This window comes from Rhea pennata, chromosome 2, assembly GCF_028389875.1.
Source record: "Rhea pennata isolate bPtePen1 chromosome 2, bPtePen1.pri, whole genome shotgun sequence".
In the NCBI taxonomy this organism is placed as follows: domain Eukaryota; kingdom Metazoa; phylum Chordata; class Aves; order Rheiformes; family Rheidae; genus Rhea; species Rhea pennata.
This window is the reverse complement of record NC_084664.1, coordinates 21,787,640-21,815,269: the sequence shown is the minus strand read 5'-3', so window position 1 is coordinate 21,815,269 and position 27,630 is coordinate 21,787,640. Positions and strand designations below refer to the sequence as shown.

Genomic DNA, 27,630 nt, shown 5'->3' with positions numbered 1-27,630 from the left:
ACAAAAAGGACAGCATCACCCCACCGATCTCATTTGCAAAAAAAATCCATTAAAAGGCAAACCTCTGTAGTTAAAATAAAAGCTTTTTCTTCCAAATTGGGGCTGCTAAACTAAGCTCAATTTTGCAGCTGAAATGAAATGGTTTAATCCTACACCACATGAAAGGAGAATGTCAGCAATTAAGTCAGACTAGAAAGCTTTGTTAGTGAAGGAATGCCTGGCTGGAACCTGCCCTCAAAGGCTTTACAAGGAAAACAGTCATTTATTTAGGCAATCTCTTGACAAAATACAAAAGAAATAAACTGATAATGGATTGGCACTTCAACAGGACCAAAGGCTTTTAATAAAACTGCTCCGGACCACCCTCCTCCTTCTAAATATCAAACCGTCTCAGATGTAACCTTCCAGTAACCTTGCAGGAATGCACAGCAGTGTGATTCACCAGGATGCCCCTATTCTTCTCTTTTCAGGCCCCTGCTCACATGGCTATTGGGAATGTCAGAACGGCAAGTGTTACAGACCAGAACAAAGCTGCGATTTTGTAGACGACTGCGGGGATAATACGGATGAGAGTGAATGCGGAACTTCCTGCACCTTTGAGAAAGGCAGATGTGGCTGGCAAAATTCCCTGGCAGACAATTTCGACTGGGTGCTGGGGGTCGGCTCGCCTCAGAGTCTGAGACCTCCCAGGGATCACACGCTTGGAAACAGAACGGGTATGTTGTCAGTTATGTGCGAGGTGCAATTATGTTCATGGAGCTTCTCATACTTCCCTTGGGAGGCAACAGGAGGATCCTACACATCTAATTAGGGTGTCGTTTTTAATAAATTAAATGTGTAACTCAGAATCAAAATATTAATTACTGTTCTAAAATGACTTTAGGTTAGGAAAAATTGATTCTCAGTTGTTTCTGCTTTAAGTAGTGCTGTATATGTCAAGTAAGATAATTTGCTACTTGTCAGGAGAGAGGCATTTAATCTGGCTGCAGACTGCAAGAATGAGAGAGCTAAGCTCTGAGATCCACTAAGTACCACTCCACCAGAGTCTGATCTTGTTTCCAGGAAGCCCCAGTTCGTGTCAGAACATGCTGCAACATTCTGAATACAAGGAAAAAAAAAGAAAAAAAAAAGATTTATATTGCCACACAGTATTTTGCATGTTTGTATTAGTTCTGAGTGGGAACAGAATTATCTAAAACACAGTAAGAAGGGTTTCTTTTTTTATGAAGGATAATAAGATATTTTGATCTCTCCCTGAAAATCAGTTAAAGAGGGTGCATCAGTGCCTTTTTACTTTAGAAAAATTCTTCTCTAAGTTGCTAAATCATAACTAAAGTATGTCCTAAAGAGAAATGGAAAAAAATATTTAGGAGTTAAGAAATTGATCTAAAACTTTATAGTAGCATCTCTTCAATTTTAGATCATTTTAAATAAATAAATCTTCCTCGTTAGTGCAGCTCCTGTTCTGGCTTGTTTTGGCCAAAGCACCCAGCTGTCTGTTCTTCTTCTTCCCACAAGCTCCCATGCCTTCATCCTCTGCCTTTGAAGTTCCCATAGCCCAGCCAAAGATGTTACCAAAGCTAAGCTAACTGACTTGCATGACAACATGAATTTGTTGTCGTGAGTGATAAAGCAGGCCAAACTCTGTTTATTACTCAGGAGCTATGCTATGGACTGAATTCATGCTTTTAGAGAAATATATTCCAAATTACTTTCACTTTTCACAACTTTAATGTGGTCAAATGCTTAACGGTGAAGGTAGAATCTGGCTGTACAATTATTATCTGGTATTGATAATAATTGTGTTCATCATGAGACAGTCAAAACAAAATTCAACTCACTTGTTACCTGAGTAAAATTGTTATTTTGTCATCTGTTGTAGAGACTGCAGTATTCAAGAACCTTCCCATTCTCCTATAAAGTGAAGCAAAGAGGAATTTAGGCACTATTTCTAAAATCACAGATCTTGAGCTTGAATCCAACAATTGCTTAATTCTGACCTTCTCTCAGCATGTCAGTTTTAAAATATTAAAATGTCTAAAATTTACTTATGACCAGACTTACATCACTCTGGCTGGAAGTATGCGACTTACCTCATTATCTCCTACCCAAGCTTGACTGGCTGTGAACAGTCCATGGGGCAAGTGTCCCACAGTGCTGGGCCCAGATCAAGAGGCTTTTTGGAGTGTACCGCATCCTGTGTCTATGTGTCCCCTGTCTCACCCTCCAGTCACACTCAAGTTTCTTTCCAAAGACAACTGTGGAAATATTTTTGTTTCAAATGGAAGAATTCATTTTCCTAGTGCTAAATATGTGTTGAAGTAAACATCAGCATGTTCAGAACTCAGCCTACCCACATTTTTCTAGTGTGCCATGACAAGGCATGCTTCTGATATCTCATATGAGTTCATGTACATGGCATTTTCAACACAGAACATAGCTGATGTGGAAAAAAAAAGTTTTATTTACATTTTAAGCATATTAAGAAATAAAATATTTATCATGAAGATGTAACTAAACTTGTTAAATATATACTTAACCTCAGAGAGGAAGCAATTTTCCCATGCAATAATATTATGGCAAAACATCTGCAGTTGTAAATGATTTAGAAGAATATCAAATTTAGAATGAATCCATTTTACTCCAATTGGCTTTTATCTCTAATTCATATAAATATTCAATAGATGTGCAGGTATATTTTGATATTATACTGTTTTATACTATGGTCATACTTACATGAACTATATACATTAATTGTACAAGGGACAAAAAGTAGAATTAAAAAACTTGCAATATTTATTGTATTTCTGACTGAAATAGACATGCAAATGTCTCAAAGAATATCAGTTTCTAAAAATATTAACTATTTTTTAATCTATTTTTGCAACTGTTCTTGACTAAATACTTTGAGTGAAAATTTAAATTAATACATGAAACAGGTGGCCTAAAATAATTTGAATCATTATGAATACCTAATGATTTATAAGTGTGTGAAGGTTTTATGCCTGTTTCACAAGTTTTTGTACCGTGTGACTTGCTGTTTTGAAGGTGATCTTTCAGAAAGCTTCATTTTGAGATTCGTCACAGTGTGGCAATTATATGAAGTACTGTCAAAATAGCAGCTAAAGCTGTTGAACAAGGAGATATGATCAGAGCATCTGAAAAACATGTACATTCACCCTCTCTCTTCTATATAGACCCATCCAATTATTAAGCTGTTCTCAGCTTATTCCTGATGTAACAAGCATATAAGGAACTGGTAACTTTTACCCTAAGCAGAGATTCAGCCGGTATACAAGGTATACAGGAAGCACACTTTCACTTCCCGCAATATTTTACTGAGTTTTGGTCATAGAATCTAATTTGGAAGTCCAAAATAATTTTCAGTAATATATAATTTGATTTCAGGACAATTCCTGTATCTTGAGGCTACTCCAATAGGCCTGCAAAATGAAAAAGCCCATGTGAAGAGTTCCAAGTGGAAGGAGTCAAGCAGGAGTTGTGTGATAAGCTTCTGGTACTTCATGTCATCAAAAGCCACAGGACGTATTCAAGTTCTCATTAAGGTAATCAAAATGTCTTTTTCTTTTGAATAGCTGATACCTGTCAGTGTGTTTGTGCCCCAGCAGAGAGGTTCAGCCCTCTGATGTTCTGTTAGAACCACTTGTAGACTTAAAGACATCCTGCTGTTCCTGTCTGCCAGGCACCTCTTAGTTGAGTGCTATATCTTTGTAAGTATCATTTTTTATTCCAGTCTTTCAAAAAAGCTTTTACAAGACCACTTGTCTTCCTATAAAAATTCTTCTGAAAACTCACAGAAAAACTTTTAAGTGCCAAACAAAAATTACCACATACTCCAAAAGAGCCAAAGATGGTATTATGCAGATTTCCTTATGTCTAACTTCAGTGGCTTCTAAAGCCACTTTGCCTTTTCACTTCTAGCAACTTTTTTTGACCCTCCCTATACCAGATCTATTTTCTGCCTTATTGCTGTCATCTTTATTCATGAATCTCAGAATCAAAGAATGGTTGAGGTTGGAAGGGACCTCCAGAGATATCTAGTCCAACCTTCTCCTGCTCAAGCAGGGTCACCTAGAGCACATTGCACAGGATCACATCCAGGCAGGTTTTGAGTATCTCCAGAGAAGGAGACTCCACAACCTCTCTGGGTAACCTGTCCCAGTGCTCCGTCACTCTCACAGTGAAGAAATTCCCCCTCACATTCAGGTGGAACTTCCTGTGCTTCAATTTCTGCCCATTGCCTCTTGTCCTGTCACTGGGCATCACTGAAAAGAGTCTGCCCAAATTCACTTTACATCCTCCTTTCAGATACTTCTACACATTGATAAGATCCGCTCTCAGTCTCCTCTTCCCCAGGCTAAACAGGCCCAGCTCTGGCAACCTTTCCTTGTAACAGAGATGTTTCAGTCCTCTAATCATCTTCATAGCCCTACGCTGGACTCTCTCCAGTAGCTCCATGTCTCTCTTGTCCTGGGGAGTCCAAAACTGGACACAGTACTTGAGATGTGGCCTCACCAGGGCTGATTTGAGGGAGAGGATCAACTCCCTCAACCTGCTGGCAATGTTCCTAATGCAATACAGGATACCGTTGGCCTCTTGGCCACAAGGACAAATTACTGGATCATGGTTAACTTGTTTTCTACCAGGATTACCAGGTCTTTCTCCACAGAGCAACTCTCCAGCAGGTCACCCCCCAGTCTGAACTGGTGCATAGGGTCATTCCTCCCCAACCTTCACATCTCCAACCAGTCCTTCTTTGTTTGTTAGTACAAGGTCCAGCAACACACCTCTCCTCGCTGGCTCGTCCACCACCTATGTCAAAAAGTTATCATCATTGCTGTGCAGCAACCTCCTGGACTGCTTGTGCCTCACTGTGGCACCTGTCTTTCCAGAAGGTATCAGGGTGGTTGAAGTCCTCCATGAGCCAGGGCCTGTGATTGTGAGACTACTTCCAGCCATCCGTAGAAGGCCTAGAAGGCCTCATCAACATCCTCTTCCTGATCGGGTGGCCTGTAGTAGACAGCAGCGTCACCCCTGTTAGCCTGCCCTTTACCCTTACCCTTACTCATGACTGGCTCTTCCTCCACCCCTAGGCAGAGCTTGATACGTTTCAGTTGCTCTTTCACATAAAGAGCAACTCCACTTTTTGGTTCTGAAGAGATGACATACACCAAAAAACATTTACCAACCAGCACAAACCGGAAAAATATTCAAAAACCTATCTATGTTAAATTATTTGTCTTCATACGTAGACAGGTACACAATATATAATGTTATCTTTAGGAATGACATTTTCTTCACTAAATGTGGGATGACATCACATGTAAATGATAATGAAAGCAAAATCTAAAGTTACTTGGTTACAACAGAAAAATGATATCCACTTGAAAAGTGGATCTTTGTTGTTTGCTAAAGAAAAAGCAATGCAATCTAAAAGCAAGTTTTAAGCCATAATATGATTTCAAATAAAACACTTAAATTAGTAACCAGTGTTTCACCTCTCTGTGTGTTCTGAGTTACCATAGGGCATTGTAATGGTACTTTGATATAACAACCAAATCTACCACTTCTACATGTAGTACAAGCCTTTGCAAGTGAGAGCTTGTGTATTTGTAATTAAGATTTCGTGTTCAAAGGGTACTGGTTATTCAAGTAGAAATCAATGGTGCAATTTATTTTCTATATGTCTGTTACCTCCTCTTTCTTCAATGTCTCTAATAAAATCCTAGGATATACATTATTTTGGCGAACTTCATTACTTTTTTGTGTTATATTTCCAGTGCACTTGTTCACTGCCTGGCTTTCAATTCTAAATTACACTTTGTCCTTGAAAAGAATTTTCTCAAATTATTTCTTAAATAATCTATGAATTAAAAGAATGATTGAAATGCCTGGAACATTTCAGTGGTCTTCAGCATCTAAAAATACAATCTAGATCAAGTCCATTTGAAATATAAAAACAGTCATTAGTAGATTTTTTTCATGGATTACTCCAAATACCTATAAATGACAGCAGACCAATCATCGAGTAGCTGTGTGGATCATGAGGTAAATTTATGTAACTATTTTTCCCAGAAAAGCTTAAATACATGAAGCAGGCAAGTAGGTAAAATAGTTCTCTTGTGAAAATGGTTTTTCTTTGGTAATCTAGTCAAAGATAAAAAGTAAAAATAGATCCTGTTATTTAGAATGATTTAGATAACAAAATAAACATTTGTTTTAACCCAGAGTTCATATTACATTACAATCATTTTACTCAAAGATGAGTCTTGTAGAGCTGAAATATAATAGTTCTGAGCACCTTAGACTTGCTCAATTTTAACTGCTAACTTTTGTCTGTTAGTATTAGGCATATAGTAGCTTTTAAATGGCTGGTTTTTTAATCACAGTTCATTTGAGAAGGCCACTGCTACAACATACTTGATAATATTTAAACACATAATTGCTTCTGATGCCTCAACTCTCTTTCAAATAGGAGGCAAAATATGCGAAAGGAAAACTAAACAATCATCAAAATGGAGTTAAAAAAAGAGATGTTTAATTCTCTTTGGGGATATTTTCTATGAAGTCTTCAAGTCTAGTAGTCAAAATCCTTAATTTCTTTTCCTCTTCAAGACAAAGGGATTTTTTTTCACCCAGATGGATCCTGAGCAGAATTTTACCAGATAGCTATCTCTGATGGAAATAGCTTGTAGAGGTTCTTTTTTTTTTCTTTTTTTTTTTTCAATATTTCTTAAATAATTTTTAATGTTTGAAAGGTAATGCCAGATATATGCCTTCTGTGAAATATTCTAGATCAAAATCTATAATGTGTTCTTCCTCTAGATTATGGGAGCAATTTCTGTTTCCGGTTTGTTTTATCCTTATTCTGCCAAAATGCTGCACCCTTCTTATTTTCACTTAATTTACCACCTTAATAACTATTACAGTCATTGCTTTTAGCCTATTTTAAATTATTCCTGTCTCCAGTGGTCTTCAGCCCACAATTAATGACTTAAATGAGTTTAAAGGCAGTGTAAATAGAAGACACTTGAGTAAGGATGTTGTTAGTATTGTATCCTGGATTGTTTTGCAGGAGATCAGCTTAGTTTACCATTCTGCTGTTTATATAGATTCTTACATTAATTCTGTAATCTGAGTTTCTATGTAGCAGTGGCTTTATCAATAAAATCTAATTAGTCAGTACCTAGTCATGTGAAGTCAGACTGAAGGTTCTCCTGCTAGTTTAAACTGCAATACCAGTATATCTCCATCCACTTTGGGTATCTCTTGATTTAGACCAAAGTTCATGTCAGTGAAAATAGATTTGTAGATGATGATTAATAGAAAAGGCAAGGGAGCAGCGTTGACGCAGGGACCCAGGAGGGAGCACGGGTTTCACAGCTTAACCAGCTCTCTAGATAAAGTCATCACGTCAGCTTGATGTTGAACTGAGAGTGAACATCATATACAACAATGGCACAGTATCATAAGATAAGGTAATATCATATGGATATTCCCCTCCCCCAGAGTATTACAGTGGAAGATAAATAGCAATCAAAGGGTAAAAAGCCATTTTTAAAATTTATACTTCATTCTGTATCTTCTCCTAATATGGAGCGGGCTTGCCACTTTCAGGAAGCTTAAGCATATTGTTCATTATACTACTGAAATAGTATCTCAAATTATGGTATAGCCAATAAAGCTCCAGGTTTAGAAAGAGGATTCTACAACGTATAAGTGTTTGTTTTGAAACTTGTTGTTAGAGAAAGCAATTACACTTCTAAGGGAATTTCTGTATTATCAATGCTTCCCTTCTCAAGCTGTATTACATATTATCATAAACCTCTCTGTGTGCAGAATATGAACCATCTAATTAAAATAACACTGATAGGCAGTTGAATTAGTTGCAAAAATACTGTTTGCTTCAAATCGAAACCCTTACCCTATAAACAAATGAAAGATATTGACGTTATAGCTGTGTATGGAGATTGCAGTACGAAAGAGACTGCAATATGTAACTCACCGTCCATCTAAACTGAAATTTCAAAGTGTTTAACTGCAGTGCAGAGGCTCACAGGGCAAATAATATTACCAGAAAATATCTAGATATTTATAATCAAACCATTGCTACTGCAGTAAGATTTGAGATATTTCTAATCTACTCTGTGGCAGTTGCAAGAGAATGCAGTCAATTGTAAAAGACATTTTGAAGCTAAAGTGCAGCAGGAGTAATTTGAATATGTCATACCTGCTTTGGCAGTGGTGGTGGAGTTTTCCTACTCAGCACTCAAATATCGATTTCTTTTAAAAGCCAGAAAAAACATTGTTGTTTTAAAATGTGTTTCTAAAGAGGCAAGAAAGAATTTTTAGGTGGAAGGAAGGACAGACATTGTAATGTTCTGCCACTTTAAGGATATGTTTCCCAGTGTCGTTTAGTTGTTTTTGTCATAAGGAGAAGCAAATCTTAGATATCACATTGGGAAAGGAAGAACAAGGGATAAAGACATTTGTTGAACTTAATTTTTGTGGGATGAACGTAAATTGTCCTAAGTATAGATATTGTCATGAAAAAAAGATAATTTAGGATTTGAATACAGTCAGGAAGGCTTCTTGGAAGGATTTTAAACAAGGTTCTAAAAGAAATATACAGATATATAAGGGAGGTGAAACTATCCATTAGTAACTACTTCCATTGACTGTGACAAGGCTGATATACACAGGATCTTATTAGAAGTTCCAGTGGACCTTACTCAGGCATTTGTCATAGTGAATTAATTCCGTTCAGTTATAAATGAGGAGAGACATAATGATATTTAGGAAGACAAAAAATTGTGGCCAGCTGATGACAACTGAAGCAGAGCTCCATCAACACCTCCAGAGTGACAGACCCACCTGGCCAGTGCAACAGCCAGCTGGAGGCAGAGCCAGCTCCTCCAGCTGCTCACGGGCTGATATAGCACAAACCTTGTCACCCGGCTGTCACAGCTTCTCGGCAAATGCCATACACTGTCACAGTTGTTGCCTTTATATTATTATTGGTTTTAGCTAGCCTAAGGCAGGGAGAAGAGAAGAAAACTAGTGCTATATAGAGAGGTGCCACAGCTCAGGTAGCTCTCTTGTGGTGTTTTTTGCAATTTTCTTTAAAAAAAAAAAAAAAAAAAAAAAAAAAAAAAAAGGAGTATGCATAATGTAACCTGATATATGCTGATACCTTTCAGAAAGTTTATAGTACTTATCAGTCCTGAAATCCCAAGACAATATCTCATTTTCCTGTTTAAGAACTCATCTGGAAAAAGATCTTGATCATTTTCAAGAATTCTCTTTAGTCTCAACAAGGGTGGACGAATATATTTTTTTTTTCCTTTTTCCTTTTTTATCTCTTTCCTTTTCATACCTGGTCTTCTACTCAGGGAAGTGTCTTCCTGCTGTCAAATGTAGACTGAACTGAACAGATGTTACATCAGCAAAACCTTGGCAAACACCAAAGTAGTACTATCATTCATTATAGTACATTAATTTGTTTCTAGTTTTATCCTCCTTTAACACAATTTTTATTTTTAATTCACAGTTCATTTGTTTTTAGTGTCTTGGAGATGTTTTACTTCGTGGTAATCTTTGATCTGTACTAGACTCTTAGCAACCAGTGTGCTTAAAATTTCTTTAATGAATCAGTAAATTGTCTTAGCATGAAAGACATCTAATTTTCATGCTTACAGAAACCATTTCAGTTTCTGACCTTCAGCTTAGAATACACAGTAGCTTCAGAAGAAACAGTCTTGCTTCTGTTTCTAATGTAATTTTTTTTCACAAAGATGGAAGTGTCTGTTTCCAATTCATTGTATCAAAAGGTCAGAGTTAGATATTCTTTAGCACCTGTATTTATGTCTTCAATAGCCTGGATGTGTACTTGCTTGTAGATTGGCCCCATAGCATCATGTAATGGTAAATTAAATGAAAGATGAAAAGCTACTTTAAATTGAATTGTCAATAGAATTGTCATTGCACACATCGACGCCCTAGCAGGGTGGCAGAGCCCAGTTATCATTTGCAGTAGTAGCTGATAGTGTCTGTGCGTGGGAGCTTTCCGTGACCTCAGCTTCTTCTCACTATCTCACTTACCATGACGAGATGCCTGTCCGTAACCTGATAACTGTGTTGCCTGACTATGACAAGGCCATTGCAGCTCAGTGATGAATTGCCTGCAGACTCATGGAAGCTCCCCGGTCTGTTCACAGGGGTTAGTTAGGGCATCCCAGATGATGGATTCACCATATCTAAAGGAGTAAGATGACATAGGTGAGAGATTTTTCATCAACAGACATGATTTAAGAGTGAAAGAATATGGCTTTTTTTTCAGAGTATAGGAATAAAATTACAAAAACTAAGGCAATATGGCATATTATTAAAATTTCAGTAATTAATCCTTCTTAGCTGTTAGCTCACTGGCTAATGAGTTTAGTTTCTACAGCCTAACCTGACATGTTCTTATTTTTCTGCTCCTGTTAACAGAGGCAAGCAAAGCCAGTTGATGCCAGCTGCTTTGCCTGACCTCTCTCTGTTGAAATGGTACTACTTAGCTTTCTCCTCCCCTTTTTAACACTGGAAAATTTGGAGAGTTACTCAAGAAAACTAGTCTTTTTCTTTAGCCTTCTGTCTTTTTGCTTAATTGTCAGTCCTGTGGCTTATTTTGTTGGTTACATTGTAGTCCCAGTTTTAAAACTTATCTGCTTTCCTTTCTTGAAACACTGATATGATTTTACAAAACATATGGTACACTGCTAATTGTACAAACTTGCACATTTTGCATAAAATTCATACAAGAAAAACAAATAGAAGACTGATTCGAGAATAGATCTGCAAAAGACTGTACAACCCTACATGCACTCCTGCCCCTTGCCCTGGCTTTATTAGATTCAGCTGGGCCCTGGTACAGTAATTTGCCTCTGTTTCTGTACTTATTTTTCACATGCATGGCTATAAGCACAGAGTCATGTGCTGAGTGGGTATGTGTGCACTACAATTTGGGAATTCTTCATGACGTGGTCCCAGTGCCAAATCCTGAGTGCCTCCTGCCCCTGTCCGAGCTCCAAGTAAACCTGTGCTTCATTCTCTGGTGCATCTTGATCTCCTTTAAAAGGAAATGGATGTACAAGGAGGAAGAGAGCTGTCGTACTCCAGAGCAGCCGCCAGTAGAGCTGGTTGAAAGATCAGGACTGTGGCATGTCCTCCGCACCACACCTTCCTGCAGGAGGAAGCTGCTGGCGTATGCACTCTTGAAACAGAACTACAGTGTGCACCATACAGCAGCCCTGCAGCAAAATCTAGACTCAGCCTGTGGAATCTTGGCTCAACTTTAATAGAGCCTTTTATAAGCTCCTGGGCAGAAATTATTTTGATAAAGTGAAGTTCCATGCTAGATGCTATTTGGATTCAAGTTTACATTTAAAGTAAAGATGTAGAAAGATATAAAATGTGTCTTAGGCTTAAAATGAAAAATAACTTTCCAGGCAGAGCTAAAGGAAAAGATCTTCTTGGGATGTTGTATACACTAGAAATTTGAGTAATGTAATTTTGTTATCTTATGTGATGTTATTGATGATTTTCACTAGAATAGAAGCTAAGAATCAGACCTCAATTTTTATTTGCACAGATGAAGTATAGACAATACCTTTTGTGAAGATATCATATTAGAAAGACAATTTCTTGGGCAATTGAAGTAGCTATAATCCTTATATCTCAATATGTGTAAGCATGGCAGTGTACAGCAGCTATATGCTGATTTAGATAAAGGGCTCATAAGTGTCAAATAGTCAAAGATTAACATCACCAAAAGTGTAACTTCTAAATATTCATAATTGTATTACAACTGAAAATTTTAATAGCTTCCTAAATAATCTGATATATCAAGTAAAGCCACTGTAATAAGACAGGATGAATATTTTGTACCTCAAGGCTCAAGATTTATGTTTCACACAGGATATCTACTGCAGTCACAGCAGACTGTAATCCTACAACAATCTACTCCTCATGTATTTCTCTTGAATTCTTATAGGCATATTTGGTGGCACAGCCTCTGTTTAAGGATGTCTGATGTTTCTAGTGATACGATATTTTATTCAGTGGCTTATAAGTTTGTCAAACTTCAATATTTTAGTTGAGTTTTTCCATGCCCACTAAATTCATATGGCTAATTTTGGTGTAGCTCAAGCTATTTCAGAAATGATATTTAGGATAGTACCTATATTAGGTGCACTGAATTAGTTGCCTATATTAGGTTTTTTGTAGTTGTATTAATAAAATTTTTTTAATATTTATAGTCTTTAAAACAGAGCTTTTTTAACTTTTTTTTTTTAGTTAGGGCTTTGGGGGAAGATAGAAATGTGAGCAGAAAAATATAAGAATTTGTAATTGTAGTTTTGCATGGCTGTGAAAAGCATGCATCCATAATAGGAAAATGATCATAAGAACTGGTGCTATCATAAATATTTCATTGTGCATTTCTATCCTTTGATTAAAAAGCATGCTGCAATGTAGGCTTTTTATAGTATTTTTTCATGACTTTAAGAACTTTGTTCATGCTCTTTTATATATAGTCTTGCTGATGTCTAGAAACAGGTTTTGCTAAGTTACTTACTGAGTACTGGAGGCCAGTTTGTTCCCTTTTCCTGACTAGTGATGTGTTCTTCAAAAATGTTTTGTGTGCTGCAAGAAAACAGGGTAGAATAAGATGCATTCTTTTTCCTAATATGTTTCGTGTGAGCATATTCATCAAGTCAATAAATTGACTTTAGTATTTCATCCTCGATTGGTCCCAGTTGTACAGTTCACATTTTAAATCTGGATTGTCAAGACTTAAATGACGTTTTGTGACATTGGTCCAAGAAAGCAGACCAGCTGGACAGCCAGTTGGCCACATAAGCTTTTGGGGCATATACTGCTGAATAGGCTAATTTGCTCATATTGTAATCCAGTAAATATGATTTTGCTGTTACTAGCAGAGAGTAGACTTTGTGTTGACCTGACAAGGTGTAATCTCAGAATTTAAGCCTGGGTTTACCATCATCTGAGATGATAGTTTTAGCTTGTTTTAACAGGTTAATAACAGATTAAGCTCTGTGAATGCCATAAGTCATTGAACGTAAAGCCATAAGAATGTAAAAGTCATTGTGTAGGAAAAAATAGCCCTGTTTGTCAGCTGGGGCTGGGCAGCAGCTTTGAGCGCTACTGTGTAACTTTTAAACTTAGCTGAGAGCCAGTGAGATGGGAGAAAAGAGTGTTAAGAAAAAATGTAGAAATAAATACACATGGTACAGAAGACTGAGGAGGAAGAGATTCTCCAACAACATGAACATCATATGGCTCCTAGCAAAGATTTTAGACTACTGCTAAATCATCAAAACATCTGCCTTTGGTTCTTTCTGACAAAGATTTTAGGGTAAATCTTTAATCCAGAGAAGTGTCAGAGGGGTGAACATTACACTAAAGAAAAGAGATAAATACTAGGAATATTTTTTCCTGTATAACAATTTTAATTGTTTTATTTTGACTTTTCTGCATTAATTTGGTCTATGAGTGTATATTATTGTGACTAGTTTGGACTATTAGACTGTTAAACCATTAATTGTGATAATAATAATTTCTTAGCTCCATAAATAGTATTTCCCTTCTAAGTATTTAGCATCACTTGTGACTCCATAAACAAAATGTCAAAATTCTGCTCCTGATTTAATCTCCTCTGTATAAGTGATTATAATACACCCCTTTCTGTTCATAATCGTTAGCTAAGTTGGCAATTTTGCTCCTAGAATACAGCCATAGTCCACCGAACTGGCTCTCGAGATTAGTTCAGCCTAGTAAATTCTCCTGCAACATATTTCTCTCTTCAGCTTTCAAGGTGCATTGCTATCCAGATGCTAAAGTATGCGCGTAGTCTGCTCTAGGAAAACATTCCCGTTCCTTGGCAGACTTAATGCACCAGTAGTTCATACCTGGATAGAAATATTCTTCCTTGACCTTTTTTGTAACAGTCCACACTGTATCAGACCCATGAACTGTAAGAGCAGAATGAACCCCAGAGGGTGTGGAGCTTGCAAGACGTAGGGTCTGGGGACAATTCAGGGTGGAGGGACTGCAGAAGGCCTAGTTCAACCTCCTTCACTGCCACGATGTGCTGCTGATGCATGTTCAAACCCTCAGATTGTCCAGCTAGCCTACTCACTACCTGCCTTACCCCATTCTTTTGCTACTCCTTCCTTCAAATTTTGTCAAGCTATATTTGCAAAATTCAAAAATAGAAGTGCTCGTATAAGGAATTTTAGTGCTACTCCTAAGAAGACTGAAGGTTTTTTAGCAGAATAAACCATGCTAATGTGATTTTCTGTTTGAGTTAACGAATAATGAGAGATGATAAAGTCAGGAAGTAAAAAGATAGTGTTGGCATAACTCTCTGGAATACGTGGGTGTAACTGTGTGGTTTGCACAATATATTCTGTTTTTCCTTCAGTAGAAATACTAAAAGAAAAAAAAATACATACTAAAAAATTGCCCTTACTTCCCACGTATAAAAATATTTTAGGCTCTTACTCTGTTTGTGAAACTAATTTTACTTTAGCTCCAGGATTTTTAAACAATGTGGGAAGTTTTCAAAGGTTAATGAATATGAGAAAAAGAATGACCTTTATTATGTGCTGAGATTCTATGGAATTAACAAATAAGGAGAGTTCTTTGCCCTTTAGTTTTAATGCTAGGCTCTAATACAGATAGAACATAGAACACACATAACAACAGGAAAACAGTGAGGAGTGTGAAATACAAAATACAAATAGTCTTATTTTTCTTCTCTTGCAAAATTACATGTTTTCTATACACATTTATCATTGCAACAACAGGTGGAATTTTGATTTCACAGCTGTCACTTTACGATTAATTCCAAAACCATTTTTTCTGTGGCAGTTGTTGTTCTCATTGAAATGTAAAGGGGAGACAACCCTTCTGGAAAGATCTTGTGAAACCAAATCAGCAGTAGAAACTTAGGCTTACACAATTGTACGATACCATTCATTTTGTACAGATGAGTTCTTAGTCAGTTTCCAAGACAGTTGAGCTGTCTTGGTAATTTCAGTGCTAATAAATAACTTTGTGAATCTGTGTTTATCTGATGATATGTAGGTTTTAAATAATTTCTATATTTTTATATCTGCACCTTTTCCTGATATCAGCTTTGTTAAATATCAAGATATCTGAAGTTACTGACTGTCCTTGGCGACTGATGTTTACCAAGCTCTCTGAGCTCACTTTCAGAACTGCAGTTCTTTTAGCTGAAATTCTTTTACTCCTCATTACTGCGTGCTGTGAGGCCTAGCCATCAAAATAGAACTTCATTCCTGAATAAAACAGTAAGATCACGAATGTCTAGTGTTCAGCACCAGAGTGCAGTGAGTCATCATAATAGAGTGTACACTTGCAAATAAATATTCATAATGATAGAATGCATATTGAAGACACATAATTAGTGGTTGTATAATTTTTTTCTCTGTGTTGCACAATATTGGAACAAGGTGACAAAAGGATATACTCAAATACTTAATCTGCATATTTCAAGTCTACTATTGAAACATGAAGAAATCAATGTGTTTTAAGTATGCTATCCCTGTTCCACTCTTACTGCTTTGAAATATTTCTGAAGTATATTGATATATTATTCCTGCATTGTGTTTTTAAATTCTACTAGTATTCGTATTTGTATACGAATGTATGCTGATAGGTCCAAGTCTTTTGGACAGGTATGTAGATGTCATCAAAAGCAGCAGTAAGCTTTTAAGACTAAAAAGTTATTTTGTATCAATATGACATTAACTTCTGTATTTTCAGTTTTAGTGTGAGGATTCATTAATAACAGTGTAATATACAGTTATTTGAAAATACTATGGTAACCTTGTACTCACTAATCATGTAATTGAGAAATCTAACGTTTCAGTTAAAGGCAGAGCTTGGAGAATGTTTCAGTATATAGATGATGTTTAAGAAAAAATGTATTTGCTGAACACTGTGTTTTATTGTTTGAAATAACAGCGAAATAGACCTACAAAAGTACTTGATCTATTTTTGGCTGAATTCATACATCTAGGCACAAAGGTGAAGCATCTGGCAGCTTTTAAACAATTTATTTCAACTTCTATTCTCTGCACTGATACTGTCTCACTTGGGCAGTTGTTTTATATTGCCTGTTTCATTGAGCCTTGGTATAATAAAGCAGCTCTGTCATTTATCCAGTGAAACTCTGTAGTGTATATTTAGATGTTATCTCGTTTTCACCTGGGTTTCTCACCTGTTACCTACACCTGAACAGCACAACCTTGTGTTTTACTTTTGTCTAGCTTAATCTAGTTGAATCTACATGGGAGAGAAGGTTCCTCAGATAACTTCTGGTGTAATCCGGAAAGGTAACATTTAAATTTAGATACATGAACCATATAATTCATTTCATTGACCAATGAACAGAAGAAGAGGCTTGTTATTTATGACATGGAAATACTTGTTAGATTTGAAACATTCTCCTATGCACATCATCATTCTGAAATTTTTGACAATGTGATTCAGTTCAGAATTGTGTTCAGTAGCAGAAGTGTGCTATCAAAATGCTTATTAGCAGTCACAAAATGATTCAAGTAGGTTGTCGTCCCTTTAACACTTAATGCTCCAGCTGTGTTCTTCAAGCATTACTAAGAGTGTGTGAATTCTGCTTTTTTTCAGCCTAGCTGCTTTAGGATTATGTAGGCTATGTTGAGGGATTAGCAGATCTAACAACTAACGAAAATCTTCTCCTAACTCATTAGCTGTACTTATTTTAACTTAAGCTTTGCCTTCGTCAGTGATATACTCTGTTTAAGTCAGTATTGCTGGCTCCTTCCAAGTTGTACCAAGATTTGTTGTAGAAGGAGATGAAATATTTTTTTCAGGCAAGATTTGAAATCTCTTGACCATTATGATGCAGAGAGTTTGAAAGAGATGAGCTATCTTCAGCAGACCAATCTTAAAGTTTCAGCTTGAATGGAAAACTTTACTGTGCTTAACTTAAAATCTGAATGGTCCTGCAAATGACATCTGGAAAAGCTGTGGTCACATGAGGAAGAAAGTACTGGAGAGTCTGTAGTGAGACAAGAAGGCACACGGTGCTAAATGATGCCAAGTACCTTAAAGCAAATCACCTAATTCATGTTTTAAAAGTATGCCAGTCAGCTAAAAATCTTGCAGTAGCACCTGTACGATGCCATTAATGTAGGAACTTCTTATACTTCTTCAGGTTAAAATATCCTCTTCTGAATTTTTGTGGCAGGAGAGGTGAGGGAAGTACATTATATCGTGAATCCACTGGAGTTCTCCCTCTCACTAGAGCTGTTTGTTCATTCAGAGGTCATATTTTTCCTTTGATTTGCATTTTTTAATGTTGCACTATTTTCTCAGTTCACAAAAGGAGCTTTATATTCTTCTGATAATTAGTTCTGTGCTTATTAGCTTTAGGGAATAAACCATTTAGAGAGCTCATGCTGAACTTCTGCACTGTCTGCAATATCTAGAAAAAAATAGAAAAATGGAAATAGCAAGTCAGGCTTATCACAGGTACTGAAATTGTAAAATGGAAATGGGTTATGTAACACTTGCTGCACTGGGAAGAAATGGAAGAAGTTTGAGGAACCTCAGGGAGGGACCCTTAGCTTTTCATTGAAGACCAAAATGATAATGGAATAAGCCATGTCCATGCCTTTTTTGTCGTGTTGGGGGGGGGGGGGAATGCCACTGAATTTCCTGTTCTTTCTTAGTTTTATTTATATTTATGTTTGACTGCTTGAAAGTTATTACAAATTCTCTTTTAAGTCTGGTTAGTGCTTGTTTTCAAAGCTATCATTCTGCCTCTATGTGGTGCAACCAAATATTTCTACATTCTGTCATCCACTTTTCCTTCAGCCAATTAAATTTCTTTTCTCAGAAATAATTTAAAATTGCAAGACTTGCTCTTAAATGGTACTTTGTCACAGTATGGGTGGTATTTCAGTAGCTAAAAGTAGATATGTACAGCGTAGTAATTGAGACAGTAACCATAGACTCTCTTTGTCACTGTTGGGTTTTGCAGCATGTTCAAGAGAGTGCTGAGTACGATTTATCTCATCCCAAAGTAAATACCTACAAGAGATCAAATGAAAAGGGCCTGTAGTTCCCTGTAGAAATTTAACTGTATGTAATGTCTTATCAAATAGTACTATAAAACATTCAATAAAATACATTGGTACATTCTAAAATGTTACTCAATAGATATTTAGATTTGGGATAATTGAGTAAATATTTTTGGATAATTGCACAAATATTTCAGATCTATGCTGGCAGTACAAACACCCAGATCTCATGAATCTATATGGAAACTTTAAACTTCTACATCCCAAACACACTTTATATATTTATATACCAAGAACTTTATAAGTTCTTGAAGAGTAGTGGCAGCCACTGGGGAGAGAAGTAGGGAAAGTGAAATGTTTTAACATGAAAATGTTTGTTCAGTTATGAGCCCTCAATTTGTAGGGAATATATTCCGTAACTGTAAATTAGATTTTTAAATCACATCTCTGCTTCCATGGCAATCTTTAAGAAATAAATAATTGTATCCCTCAGATATTACAGAGACAGGACTTGAATATTCCTCTTAAAGATGTCTCTTTGCTCAGGAGCAATTCACAGTGCAGCTTGAAAAACATGTAATCAAGCCCTGACTGTATGAAGAGCTTGCTATTTTTTCAGCCTTCCTGTTCTGACTCCCTTGAGCCTGTCTAGTTCGTCCAATATCCCAGAGAATCTGTTCTATATTTCTACAAACTCAAAAGCAACACAATCAAATGGAAAAGAACGTTCTAATAGGAATATGAGTAGACTGTAGAGGTAAATGTCACACACATACACAAAAGTGCAGTTATATCCGAGTGAACATCCCACTGCATCAAAGAGAGGATGACATCTGACTGACAATAATCACTCTCTCACGCTTCTCATGCACAAATGCATATTAAGTTCCTTTTCAGTAACAAGTACGGAACATTCACGTCAATCTTTGCCCTGCAGACTTGTCACTTTGAAGAAGTGACAATATTCAGTAAATATTCAGTAAAACTGTACAAGTTTTAAAGTCATTGTACAATAGTTAATTACTATTGCTAGTCTTATGATTTTGTTGTCTTGCCATTAAGAAATCTGGGTTTTTTTGAAAACGTGTTAACAGCAAATGTATGTACTCATTTTCCAAAGTTGTAAATTGTTTCTCAGCAGAGTCCCTGTAATGATATGTTTTACAGTTATTACATTCAGTTTACATATACAGAAACAAAGTATTTTTTGAGGTGAATCACTAAAGTGAAACATTAAACCAAAAAAAAAAAAAAAAAAGTGTAAATTCTGTGAAAGATCCCAGATGTTTATATTCAAATGAATTGGCTTTGCCCCAGGATTTTTATTTTACAAAATAGCAATAATGGTAACACTATAATTCTTCAATGAGCAAATTTTCACCTTTGAAAGAGCTGAGAGGGCTTTCATACAGATTGAGTCCGTGATTCTCACTTAGTGGAATTAATTTTGAAAACACTGCAACATTGTGATTAGAAAAATACTTCTGACTGTCTCGTCATGTTAATGTCCTTTAAAATGTAGTGCGGGAATGTACCTCAGTGCCAGCAAAGAGATTTAGGTATCCAGAGGTCGCTGTTCATGAAGGCAGTCAGTCAGATGTAACATAGTTAATCCATACAATCACTATCATTACAGACTGCGATGACAGCCAGGAAACCTACCTCTCAGAGCTGCCTGAAGGGAGATAAATATTAGACATGACATAGGAACATTGGGCTGTAGAAGAGCTTCTGAGACATCAAATCCTATTCCCCTTTTACAGCAGGAAACATTCTCATATACTCTTCTTTCCTTCTGGTGTACACCTATCACATAGGGGAAACATGCAAAGATTCTCCTCACCTGGCTAAATATTTTGTTCCAGTAGGTATTGAAGCTTTAGAGACCTACTAGTTTAATTTGTTATTGTAAAAATACAATTAGATGGTTCTTACTTGAGAAACTGTAGTGTCAGGGTCACAGCTGTCCGGCCTTTGAAGGGGAAAATGAAGTCCATTACTCATTCACTGTCAAAGCTTCAAAGAAGAAAAGCTAGTCCCATGAGCAAGACATCTGTTTGCCCATGGAAGCAAGACGCCTGTCACTCAAAGAGTGCTTCAGTCCATATAGTTGATTAGACTAACATGCTTCACATGCAACAGCAGATGCCTTTTGCCAACAGCAAGCAACTCTGCACCATCTGACTGAATTCAAACAATGTACAGAAATACATGAGCACAGACATGCATGAAAAAAGGTGGTTCACAATCCTGCTAGAGGAGATCCTGGCTATATCTCATGCACTCTGCGATTCTGAGGTGTGACTTTTGCCCATGTACCAATTTCACCATGGCTGGTTGCATGCCAGACTTTGCAAGACACCCAGGGGCTGTGTCTGCCCAGCTCCTTTTCTGATGGGTGCTCTGAAATGAGGCTGCAATGTGGATGTTACCATCAAGTCTAAAGCTAGTAGTGGCATCCACATCCTATTTGGAAGACTAATTTATATTATTCCTCTCTTTCCATCACCCAACTGATAGAAGAGGACACTAATGCAAAAACAGGAAGGTAAGGTGATCTAAAATAGAGTTCTTAAATGCTAAGAAGTGATAAGATCCATCAACACTGTTTTGAAGATCTTTGCTTTTGCACTCAAGATATGTGGAAAAGCATGAGTTAAGGCTGTGTAATAAAAAAATGCAATTTGATACATGATATTGCATTTTATATCTTCACGTATGGGGTCTTCAGAATATGCCCTATAGCAGAAGAAACATGACATGTTTGAGATTATCTCATTTCTGCATGAGATATCACCTTGTTATGATTTTGATTTATAAACTTTTATTGCATCTTTTACTGTATATTTTCTGCATATATTTAGGCAGTCAGTGTAAATAGAGGTTTGACTTTTATAATCCAAGGATCTGTCATTATACAAAGTCTGGCATACTGTTACTATGTTTGGCACTACAGATGGTAATAATTATTCAAAGTCTTCCTAGAGGTTTTGTAACATTGATTATTCCAAATATTAGCTTTGTTTTTTTTTTCACAGAATTACAGTTGCCTTAGCTCTGCAGTGGGAACAAACTGAAGAAATCTGAAAAAAAAATGATTGAAACAAATGTGTGACAGGGTTTGAAACAAAATTAAACTAAGTTGCTGAAAATACTGATGGATTATAAAAATGGCTTTGCTGCTTACTATTACTCAAACTTAGCAGTAGAATGAACTGAAAAAAGAAATTCAAGCAATCACAATTGTATCCCTTATACTATCTAAAAAAGAAAATAATAATGAGGTGAATTATGCTAGAGAGCAATGAAAAAAAATTTCCATACGAAGAGAAAAGTTGTCTAAAGACAGGACAGAGTAGTACAAGCTGCATAATGAACTGGCTTTTACAAAGAGCTGTTCTGTTACTCCATCCTAACTGGTAAGGATAATGTACAGAATTAAGACATATTTTGAGAGCCAAAGCACAAAGAGGCATATTTAATGGAAAGTATTATGTGAAAAGATTCAAACAGGAAACAGAAGAGTTTTACTGGTTATAAATGAAAGCTGGGTTTAATGAAATCTGGTAGATTTAATAGTTCTGACAGGATAAACCAGAAAATATAAGATGGTATTTACAGAATAATTTGAAGAGAATCATCATGTTACTCTTTTAATCCTAGTATAGAATTCTTTCTCAAAATAAAGGATTTTTAACTATAATTTCATCTTTGCTAATGAGCTACTTAATTGGCATTCCTGGACCCTTGTACCTACTTGAAAAAAAAAATCCTTTCTCCAGCTGAATTACTAGTCACTTCTTATTGAGGTGTTTTTGAAGCCGACTTTAAGAATTTACAACAACTAAGAGTCAAGAATCTTACCATTTAGCTTTTAGAAATATTACGAGTGCTGGGACTCATGGTAAGGTGAACTGTTAATGCCTTTGGATACTCTGAAAGGTATTTACTATGAGGTTGCAGAATTCCAGAATTGGAATATTTAAAATAATTTCATCAATGGTAGAAGTTTATTTAACAAAATTGTTCATTAGAATGCATATTGCTCACTGAAATACAACCCCTTTATTACAGTAATTTTAATTTTGGAAATTAAAACTGGGGAAAATGACTTTTCAGAGAGTGAAAATTATCTTACTGTTTTGCACAAAGGAAATGAAGGGTATGGATGGATGGGCTTTGTCATTAACTCCGATTATAAAAATTTGTTGAGACTAATACATACAGACTCTCTAATAAAAAGCCAGAAGGCTGAAAAATCAGTGTTTCATCTTGCTGTTTTCCTTCTTTTCACTGTGAAAATGCAGTTATAGGATTTTGTAAGTTGTCCTTAAAAGTGAAGCCTATTTTTCATGCATACTAACATACTTAGGCAGTATACATTTTGCTAGGATCATATAATTTTTAGAGACACCATTTGATCATCTTGATTTTCTGTTTTTGAGTGGTTTTATAGAAGGCAGAAACATACTAAACAGCATATGGCATACCAAAATATGTCTCTGGAAAACTGGGGAGAAACTTATTTTTAATACATTCTTTTTAGTGCTGAGTATCATGAATCTCCACTGAGGTTAGTGGAACTTTAGTAAACTCATCACTTTCAGCAGCCTATCCATAAAGCAAAATCTACTTTGCTGTGTTACTGTTCTGTTAGATTTTCCCATCTTTTTGGATCATTACTGCGCAGATTATTGCAGTTTTGTTATCTGCTTTATTTATTTTATTTTTTAATTTTTTTGCCACCTCTCTTTCTTTGCTGAATATTTCAGAATCCCTCAGTGTGCTTAGTGAAGGAAAGTACAACCTTAAACTTTAAAAGATCTCCCTTTGTGGAATTTGTTTCTGTTTGTCTCTCTCAGAGCTCTTCTAGGTGGATTTATTAATTTTGAAATTGTATGCTTGATGCAGCGCTTCAGCCTTAAGATAATTAGCAGTGATTTTCTAAGCATAATGGTAATCTTAACCACAAGTTTCTATAGACTTACTAAACTGGAGAGACAAATTCTCAAAGCAGAAGCTAAGTACATAGTAGTATGTAACTATTGCTTTACCTGGATTTTCCTACATGATTAACAACATGAGTGAAGGTTTTATTTGTTTTGCTTGTATTTGCATAGTACACATCTTTCTCTAAAGTAAAGTAGCCTGTCAAAGCTAAGATGAGTTACTGTAACTAGTACTGTTATAAAGTCCAAGTGAATTGTTTGTATTGAACTATTATCAGCATGGTGATTGACAGCATGCCAGAGGACAGGCATGCTCATTCATAGCTCATATTTTCATGACCTTACTGTCTACTCTCATTTTTCTTCCTGTTGCCAGCTTCTTGAAGAGTCTCATTTTATTTCCTATTTTTGGTTACTTTTCCTGTATTAAGCCATTTGGATTTTTTTTTTTTTTCTACTTTGGTTTCTCAAACTGTCAGTAACGTAGTATAAAAAAAGAACAGTCTACTCCTCCTCTGGCCATCTAATTCCTCTTTCAGGCAGAAATGATGTAACCATTTAGAACTCTGTTTTGGTGCAACCAGTTGATCTCATGTATAGTCTACCATATTGAACACTGAGAATTTCAAGACAATAGGTAGTGCTGTAAAATTTCTACTTCTACTGAATCAGACAGAAAACAGCCTGTTCCTTGATTTATCTCTAAGATCCAAACTAAAAACCGAGGAAGTATACACAAATAAAGTAATAAGTAAATAATGTCATTCTACTGGAGAAAAAAAGAAAAAAAAAAGTGAATCTAAAGTTCAAATCTTGAGTGACTTCAGTACATATAAATTAATATATATTTTGTCCCATACAAATCAATTTACTGATTTGAGATTTTATGTGGTTTGGTCTAGGTGTTTGATGTAGAGCTTTTTTGGCTTGAATGTAATAAAAGGCCCAACTCTGTAGGGCTCAGTGACTGAATATTTTCAAATAATTGAAACAATATTCTTTTAGGAAGTTAAGTTTTAAGAGAAAATCTGTGAGAAATGAAAAGAGAGCTCAAAACTGTCAAGGGCTTTTGAAAATAGCTTTACATGAAGATGACACAATAATTCAGATATTTTCTTTTAAGAGAAGTATCAGTCTTCAGTTTTACTGCATTTTAGTGTGTATTTTTTGCAAGCTACGAATAAAGGACTCACTCCTAGGAAATCATTAAAGATGCAATGTGTTGCAGTGTTGAGGTAACAAAGGCCCAAATCTATTAGGAAGCCTGTCAGCACTTTCTGAAAATAGGGCACTCCCAAGCAACAAGATCCAAATAAGAAGATAGATGTTCACTGATCAGTTATTTGCAGAGCTACAGCTAAATAGAAAAGCGTGCTTAAAATATGCGCAAAAGAAAAGCAAAAGTTGTAATTTTTCTTCCTTCAAACTTCTTTTGCCTCAATGTACATAAGCGAAGGATCGTGTTCCACTCCTTGCTGAGTAAAAGCAGGAAGCAAGAAAGAGCGGATCTCATCATAGATACTCCTTTAAACTCTTTAGTCAATCATCACAAGGTTTTAAGGTGGCTACTATATCAAGGAAAGCAAAACTTCATTTAAAATTTTTATTAGTTAACTAGTTAATGAAATGTGCAACATAGAAGATTCAATCTAAAAAGTAGACTGCGTTTCTGAAATACTCTTATAAAAGGCAGAGTAAAAAAGTATCAAAAAGCAGAGAAATGAGTAATGACAGGTAAATTTACATTGTGTTTCAGGATTCTGTGAATCCTAGAAGTCTCTTAACAGTATTAATAGTAAACAACTAAGTTTTTTGATGAATAACTTGAAAATATTCTATTTCTGATAAAAACCCATCAAGTATATTTGGTTTGAGTAAGCCAGGAATATTTAGCAAAAGTTTCATTGCCTCTATCCATTTGGTAAACCCAGTTTCATTTCCTGTGGCTCTCCTGTTGTAAAAAACAGATGCATATGAACCAGGGAAAGATTTTGAACCCCTCTTAGCCCAGAACATGAATAGAAGGAGAGGTACAGATGACGAACAAAAACTGGGAATCATTGCTATTTGACTGCAGAAGTAACAAGGAAGATTGTCTCATAGCAGGACTTTTAAATTGCATCTGGAATACTTAGCGTATTCATAAGAGAGTGGAAAGTGTATTCATAAGAAGTTTCTTTGCAATATCATGTAACGGAGAATTACATACTCCTGCATGCTTTAGATTCAGTTCCTAGTAGTGTTCTGACTGTTAGAAATGTAGCCTTAAGAGTAATAATGGTTCTGTGCTGCATAGGAAAAACCTGGCTGCAAAATTAAAGTAATAGTAATAGTAAAAGACAGGAAGAAAGCCTTCCCTTTTCTTCATTCTTAATTTCCTCAGGTGAATTCATGAGGATATTGGGCCCAGTAAGATATACTTTCCTCCTGAACTTCTCAGCAGAGAGGTTATAACCACTTTAGATAGCTCTTCAGATGAAGGCAAGCATGAATAAGATTCTGAATTGCAATGTAATGAAATCATTAAGAAATAACTCCCCTCAGACTATCAGAAGGTAGGTAAAAAATCTTCTGAATATGAATGGGAATTTACCAATATGCCTAGGCATATAAATGTACAGATCTAAACATTTTACTGTCTTCATAGATGTAATTCTTCTATACTCAGAGCAGATATCACTCAGCATGATGGGACAGTGAAAGAATAGGACCTACTGCTACAAGTTAATGGAAAAATCCATTACTCCTAAATTTACCCTAATGTCGGCTTATCACCTCAACTTGACCTTCCACTGCATTTGACCCATAGAGGGCAGTGACATGCAGTTAATAACTCAATAACTTTTCAGAGCCTGCAACTAAAACCTCCTCTTTCACATCTGTTTTTGGTGATCTTGGTGTGCGTTTTCGTGATGAAAAGAAATTTTGTGAGTTGATCTGTCATTTAGATTGGATTTACAGAATTTCTCAGCTTGATTTCAAGTGCTGTTAAACTACAAATTACTAAACAGATTGTAAAAAAATTGTTCTGAGCAACTTTTCAGAGGTGTTGCCCAGCAACAGCTCTGAACCAATAAATGGTAGATCGCATACAATGTACAAGTAAGTCCAAAGTATAAATACACGTGGAAAACCAGCAGGTGTTCCTCTGTTGTGGTCTAGGGTCCACTTATTCTATAAAGGTTATGTATACGACCAACAAAGACTCTTTTTAAATGTTTTTGTTTGCAGCAGGATTAGGTGATCATTAAGGATATTGTGACAGCTGGTTCTCTCCCTTTCTACCATTCTGGAAGTTCAGGAATAAATATACTTAAGTTAGTTTATCACAGTCAGGACCTATAATGAATCACATTGCTGATAAATGTGATTAAATTTCTCTCCTTTCTGTCATAGATATACATTTTACCAGGTTAACCTGTTGGACCCCAAAATACTTTGGTGTCTGTCGAAAGGTTTAATAGGGCAACACTACTGTTTCATTTTCAATGTCCTGAAATATTTGGACTGTTCTGACTGCTGTAATTATGTTTGTATAGTGACACTGCTGCCTGCTCTTGTAATAACTTTGTGCACCTCCTTCTTTCATGAAAGTTCTAGTGATTCTATATTTATTTACATAAGTAAAATACCTGAAATCCCAAGAACAGGAAAACAATTGTTGTTTTTTCATTATAATACTTGGAAGTCCTTTTGTTAGTTCAATGATATAAATGCCATGCTAAACATGAACAAAATGATAATTATTGCCTCCCAAAATATTCATTATTCAAGCGTTAATTAAATATTAGATATTATAGTTGAAGCATTGACAGATGTATAGGCATAGGAAGAGAGACTATCGGACTGACAGACCGATTCCCTGGGTTTTCAAAGAAACTATGGAACAATGTTGGTCATCCTGACTACAAGTCACATAAGCGCATTCACATCCTAACTGTTGGTAAGATTTTCTTCTAGACCTCACAGCAAAGAAAGAAGAAATGGTTCTTTTCCCAAAACAGGAGTGGGGCAAAGGAAACCAGGATTTGTAAATGTGAAGAGGTAATAAATGCACAATGGATTACTGCATCCTGAGTCAGACCAGCACAGGAAGGAGCTTCTTGATAGTGAATAAAAGATAAAGTGAATATTACAGTATAAATGACATATTGATATGTTTTATTTTGATATTGTAGAGAGAATATTTGGTGTTATAGAGGAAAGGTGAAATTAGTTCACAAAGAGGAAAAATAGTCTAAAGAATGAGCTGTGTAGACCATAAGACAAGAGTTAGATGAAGATTTTAGTAATACTCAACCCATGAGATAATGAGAACTTCTCCAGAGTTTTTAACTTTTGATATTATTTGAGATGTTACACAGAAAGAGCTTACACAATGTGAATATAGACCATATAAGGATTTAGAAGAAGATCAGCACTGAAAAAATTACAAGCTTCAGTGGCATGTAAGGTTGTGGAGCGTTCACAGTGATTGTAAAAGGAAATATAAGAAAGAAAGATTAAAT

At 35.9% G+C, this 27,630-nt stretch overlaps 1 protein-coding gene across 1 annotated transcript in view; it reads left to right on the top strand.

Annotated features, from left to right (window-relative positions):
- Window positions 1–27,630, top strand: part of MALRD1 (MAM and LDL receptor class A domain containing 1) — a 278,695-nt gene that overhangs the window by 146,414 nt on the left and 104,651 nt on the right. The window contains exons 26-27 of the mRNA XM_062567604.1: window positions 471–716; window positions 3,409–3,566. Coding sequence (XP_062423588.1) covers window positions 471–716; window positions 3,409–3,566 — 404 coding nt within the window. The remainder of the gene's footprint in view (window positions 1–470; window positions 717–3,408; window positions 3,567–27,630) is intronic.